Source organism: Triticum aestivum, chromosome 2B (genome assembly GCF_018294505.1).
Source record: "Triticum aestivum cultivar Chinese Spring chromosome 2B, IWGSC CS RefSeq v2.1, whole genome shotgun sequence".
In the NCBI taxonomy this organism is placed as follows: Eukaryota; Viridiplantae; Streptophyta; class Magnoliopsida; order Poales; family Poaceae; genus Triticum; species Triticum aestivum.
The window spans coordinates 645279650-645286144 of NC_057798.1; the positions used below are offsets into that span (position 1 = coordinate 645279650).

Consider the following 6495-nt stretch of genomic DNA (forward strand, 5'->3'; position numbering starts at 1 on the left):
AAGGAGTGCTCACATATATATCATCATCACCAGATTCTAGAGTAACTTCAAGAGTTAAAACGCCAGTTCTAGGAAAAGTCACAAACTCCTTCAAACTCCTCACAACAATACCAGGAATAACCTAATGAAAAACATCAAGCTATCAGAAATAGAATAAAAATTCAAAACTACAAATAGAAGACGTAATAAAAATAAATAAATAAACAGAAACAAAGAAAAAACAATGGAAAAAAAAATCTGACCATATGATGACCATTAACATTCATGGAATCAATCCTATGAACAAAAGGACAACAGGGTATGTGGTCATCATCAAATAGTTGACACCTCATGAAATACATCTGCTGATAATTAAGAAAAACACCACGGGTGTAATAACAACTCCCAACAAGTTCCTTCTCGGAGTCATTCAAACCATGTAGAGCTACAAAATATAATTACACAGGCTCAAGGGAACAGAAAAATCAAAATGTACAATAAAACAAGATAAAAACTTCCTTAAATATAAACCTTACCAACAGACGGTAAAGGAGACAACGCATCTCCACGACCAACACGATAAAAATCAATACCAATCCAAGTTCCGTAATGTTCAAGCCTAATGGTCATTATATCACGAGGACGAACACCATAATCACTGACCAATCATTCCTAGGAAGGACCATGGAATTTGCTCCTCACCCGACCATGACTAAACAGAACACCATGCAAATAACCCTCATTGCACTGAAGAGCAAGATCAGTATCTTCGTCACCCCTCCTTATGGCTAAAGCCCTACACTCCTCGATGTAACGAGCAAGATGAGCTCTAACACTGCACGGAACATACTGCACAACAAATCAAAACAAGGATCATAATCAAAATCTAAACAGCATGGGCAACACCAAAATAAATAAGCGTGTGTGCCAAAAATTGAACAACTATAAAATGATTTTCTTACAACACACCTCCAACAACGCCGATCCAGGACCACACTGAACCCATCTACAGAAGAATCAACAGAAGAATACGAGCCACCAGGCATACGGCAAAAAGGACAAGCCATAACTGCAAGGAACACAATGGTCATTAAGAACTAATCCCACAAAACCAAGTTGAAACTTGACATCTGATAGTGTTGGTAGTCCCCACCTGTAACTACCCCATAAATCCCCATATCCCGGAAATATAATGGGAACAAAAAAAGAAACATAAAAGGGAAACACGGAACCCACGAAGGCAACCAGTAGGGAACGACGATATCGTGAACGGGGAAGCGCGCTCGACGCTAAAGAAGGACTGTCGTAAGAGCAGGCAACAAGCGCGGCGACCGGAACAGCTGCCGCCTAACCACGCGACAAGAGCAACGGTGGCGACGGGCGAAGACGACGGCAAAGAAAGAACAGTGCGCGACGAGGGTTCGCCCACACCAGAGACAAACAGATCTCAAAACAGATCAAAAGGTATTACAAAATATAAAAAATATAAGGACTAAAGTAAAAAAAACCACAAAGAAAAATCGGAAACCGGAAATCACGGGAAAAGCCGTGCGTGCGCCAAGTGTCACGCGCGGAGCGAATCAAAAAAATCTCAGAAGCGCTCCGCGCGTGACACTTGACGCGCGGGGAGCGCTCCCCGACTAATCGTTGCGGGGAGCGCTTCTCAATTAGTGATTTCGAAAACTCAGGCCTATCACAATGGACGGGCCTATGCGAGTCCACTCTAGGCCCGAACTTGAGCCCAGTTATAACCTTCCCCATCTTCGTCCTCATTCCCAGTATCAAACCCAGAGACCGAACCCAAGCAACTCATTCTTCTTTCTCGAGATCTCCCACTCGCCTCCCCGCGTCGCCGTCGAACCCACTCCTCCGCCCCGTCGCCGGCAGCGCCCCCCTCCCCCGATGGCCACCCCCGACCTCCTCTTCAACCTGCGCAACCTCTTCTACCTCGGCGCCTACCAGTCCGCCATCAACAACAGCGACGTGCCGGGCCTCGACGCCGACGCCGCGGCCGAGCGCGACGTCATCGTCTTCCGCTCCTACATCGCCCTCGGATCCTACCAGGTTAGTAGGAATTACAAATGGCGCTCGCCTCCCGTTGCTTGGCCCTGACCGGGCTCTGATCGGCGGTTATGCTGTGCAGCTGGTGATCAGCGAGATCGACTCGTCGGCGGCGACGTCGCTGCAGGCCGTCAAGCTGCTCGCGCTCTACCTCACCGGCGACAAGGTTAGCGCGCTGGATCTGATTTGTCGCCTCTGATCTGTTCCTGATCGCAGTTTATGGGGTTGGATCTGGGATGTCGTGGTGTGGTCAGATCTATCGCGGTTACAGTCAGTGATCTGATCTGGGGATAGAGATCCGGTGGCACCATTTCCACTGACATAGGCCGATGACTCGCGAGAATAGAATTTATACATGCTTCCTCGTAGAATTGCTAGTGCAACCTCAGTTCTCTATTAGCTCTGATGATATGTGTTGCAGAAGTTTGATATAACATGAAGTGCAGCTAAGCTGCACCACCTTTAATTACAAAAATACAAATGTTCTGTTTAAATGTTTGACGAGGAATGAACTTGTTAGATTCAGACCTGCCGTTTTATAAGGATATTTAATTGTATAGAACAACCATTTCCAGATACTTTTTCTTCTTAGCAACGCCCAAATGACTCGTCTGTCTGATACTGAATGATGCTGTATTTATGGCGTTAGGCCAGATAATATTGCTTGGGGTGGTTCTTATCATTCCTCCATCAGAAGCAAAATAAACATCATTCCATGAAATTGAAAGCTTGGATGCAGATACCAAGGTTCCAGTGAATAAAATGATAAATATACTTCTAATGTATCTCACCATTTAAACAGTTTACTTGTTTGTTGCACGCCACACTAAAATTTATTGTTGTCGCTAAACATAAGAAGATGAGTGGTAATGTGTGTTACCCCTCTGTAATATTTCTTTGGATACACTGAAATGCTTATGCATTATTATTACTTTGTGCAACTTTGAAGGAAGGTGCGATCTCCAGCCTGAAGGAATGGTTGAGTGATTCAGCTATAGGAAGCAATCCTGTTCTGCGATTGATTGCTGGAATTATATTTATGCATGAGCAAGACTACAATGAGGCTCTCAAGCACACACACACTGGGGGGACTCTGGACCTGTTAGTTTCTTTTTTCTCTATTTCTTTAGATTGTTCAGCCTTCCATTAGTGAATTTATTGCTGCAAAACCATACTCAAGGGTGAACATCAGTATATGCTCTATTTTTTAAAAAATTGATCACCCAATGATAATGGCAAACTAATTTATTTGGTGTCCAGTCCGAAAATTCATTTTTTTGAAAAATAAGTACATATTCTGCAATTTTGTTTGTACTACTTATTTATTCAGTTATGTAGTTGAACACTATTTTCCATATTATGTTCCATCCTTCCATCATCACCTGTAGCATTTGTGTGTATCATGCTAAAATGTGACATTTTTAGAGCTTATTTCCTTGTATCTTAAATTTGCTTCTTCCAAGATCCACAATTCATTATTTTTGTTATGTGTTGTGATTGTTAGACTGCTGCATACTTGAAAGTGAATATTGGTTGTTGATGCTTGGTTGGTTTCAGGCATGCACTGAACGTCCAAATCTTCCTTAAGATGCACCGGTCAGATTATGCTGACAAACAACTGAAGATCATGCAACAAACTGACGAGGACCATACACTGACACAACTAGCAAATGCTTGGCTCGATATTGCTGTTGTAAGTAATTTCAGTATTTCACAATCCAATGTGGTGAAGTGTTGAAATTTTATTGGTCTTTGGAATCAAGAGTATATCATCATTTTTATCTATGGTGCAGGGTGGCTCTAAGATCCGGGAAGCTTATCTCATATTCCAGGACTTTGCTGAAAAGTACCCTATGACCGGAATGGTTCTTAATGGCAAGGCAGTTTGCTGTATGCATATGGGGAGCTTTGAGGAGGCTGAAACTCTATTGCTTGAAGCCCTAAACAAGGTTAGTACTTATCCTCCTTCCAAGCAAAGAACAAGCAGCAAAACATATGAATTTCAAAAGGATGCAAGACAAATACTCAAAAGACATCTCAAATTCTTGTAGGATGCAAAGGATCCTGAAACTCTTGCCAATCTTATTGTATGTAATCTCCACCTTGGCAAACCGTCGTCACGATACTTCAGGTAAGAATCTAACAAAATCTTCTGTACAGTTTGTACCCCCTTTCTGATGCTCTTTAGGTGACAGGCATTGGAAATTTGTATTTGGCCGATGCCATGTCAAGTGTTTTTTTGTAGATGCAAGTCGAAGTGGTTTTGGAAAATGCTATTTGATGGATGCATGCAGAATACACATTCGAATTTTTAAAATTTATCAAGCGGGACATTAATTAATTAACAAAGAGCATCAATTAACTAACAGTACATACTGCAACCCTTCAGAATTCATGCTTATTATAGCTTTCTTCCAACTTGTGTTAAGGGTAGAGGTACATCGGTACTTCCTAGAAGTTCATGACTAGTACGTACAAAGAGTTCAATCGAGAAGTGAAGTAAGCATCATAAAATACCATTCTGGGCATCTGATGCGAAATCTTGGGCAGTCTTTTCAACCTTGGATTATGATTAGTATACTATTCACTTCTCATGTTTTGTAAACAGTAACAACTCAACCATATATTCAAGTGCTAGCAATTGTACGATTGGCTCCAGCTAGCAAAAGGACCATGGACTGTACTAGTTGCAAGACGCGTAAAGAGTAGGACCACAGAATAATTGTTATGAGATGCTTTTTTTTTTTTGCATTCGATGAATTTGCCAGTCTTTTGCAGCGTTGCTACATTTTTTGGCCTCTTATCCTGATTTTGCATATCTGGGTTAGCATGTTGTGGCCACTTGTTCCTGATCGGACATATCCTGACTAGGTCTTGTCAGCAACATGAAAACAACTTAATTGGCTGTGTTCTGCAGCCCAACTGTTCTTCCACCTGGATCCAGAAAACCTCTCTACGTTTCCTAGATGCTACCAAATCTATTATGAATCTTGTGGTTGGGCATCACACTGAGACTGTTAGGTTAACATCGTCCAGGGTTCAGACGCTTACTACTTTTCTCTGAACTGAACCAAGTATATCTTGCTTCTAATTTCTTTCTATGCTTGTGCAGCCAGCTGAAGCTGTCGCACCCTGATCACGTGCTAGTTAAGACCACCACGTCAGCGGAGGGCAACTTCGAGAGGGCGCTCCAAGCCGTCGCCTGAAACATCCCTGCCTCATTCGAGTTAGCGCATTGAGCATCCCCTGTTCCATTTTGAAGTGCTTTAACAGAGTGAATTGTATTGGTTTTGCATTATATTGTTCTGTGTAACACACCGCTCAGCCAACCCTGTACTCAAACACAAACACCCGCTGTATGAACGGATATATATGTAGAATCTCCAATCATGGCATTTGTTGTCAACATCGGTATCTTGTTATGTTGTGCTGGGCTGGCTAATTCTTCCGCCAGTGACGTGTCTGGATCATGTAAAACATCGTGCTCTCTGTGATGCCTGTATCCATATGGCGCGTTTGCATGGACGTTAAGATCTGTCTCTGTGATTTATGCGTGCATGCCTGTATTGCGTTCAGCTATACGTTTGCGCATGGACGTTAAGATCTCTCCTTTATTGCTGTACCTACATGCTGGCTCAGCCCGGTCTCGTTGACGAAAAAGTTTGATGAAGTAATTCTCCATGCCCTTTAAATCACTTGTTTCTCGTTGACGATAAAGTTTGACGAAAAAGTTTGATGGTGATCCCTGTGAATTTCGTCAGCTGATGCTCTACAAAATATCGGGTTTCTTTCTTCACCCTCAGAACAAGATGTGGGCAGATCCCACGACGAGATTGATAATCTTCTCCCTCGGAAAAATAAGACTGCTAATCTGCACTTCCAACTCCAGATTGTATAGAAACAAGTGAAAACGGCCTCTTGCCGTCTTGCCCTAGATCAACGTCATGGCTTCTTTTAAAAGAAAACCGTCATGCTTTGCTCTGCCCGGCCTCCTTGACGGAAGTTTGATAAATTAATTCTCCATGCCTTTTAAACCTTTTCTTTGAAACCGATGGTGATCTCTACGAATTTTGTTGGCGGGCGTTCTTCAAAATATCAGGTTTCTTCCTTTAACCTCCGAGAACAAGGTGTAAGAAAATCCTTTGATAACCCGTTCCCTCCGAAAAATAGGACTGATAATCTGCACTTCAACTATAGACCTTTCAGAAACAAGTGAAAACGCCCTCTTGTGGTCCTGCCCTAGATCAATGGCATGGCTTCATTTAGAAAAACGAAAAAACAAAAGAAAAAAAATGTCATGGCTTGTGGTCGGTGCGACATCTGTGTGTTCATGGATGTTTCACTGCAATGAGTCGTGACAACTGCATGTGTGTTCTGGAAAACGGATGGTGATCCCTGCGAATTTCGTTGGCGGGTTTTCTTCAAAATATCTGGTTTCTTCCCTTAACCTTCCAG

General features: G+C 42.6%; 1 protein-coding gene across 1 annotated transcript; it reads left to right on the top strand.

Annotated features, from left to right (window-relative positions):
- Positions 1-1756: 1756 nt before the first annotated feature.
- LOC123046466 (coatomer subunit epsilon-1) lies at positions 1757-5446 on the top strand. Its single transcript, XM_044469840.1, has 7 exons — positions 1757-2043; positions 2123-2206; positions 2990-3141; positions 3598-3733; positions 3834-3989; positions 4092-4171; positions 5153-5446. Exons 1-7 carry the CDS (start codon positions 1882-1884, stop codon positions 5244-5246), a joined length of 864 nt encoding a protein of 287 aa, XP_044325775.1. The 5' UTR covers positions 1757-1881; the 3' UTR covers positions 5247-5446.
- The last annotated feature ends 1049 nt before the right edge of the window (positions 5447-6495 follow it).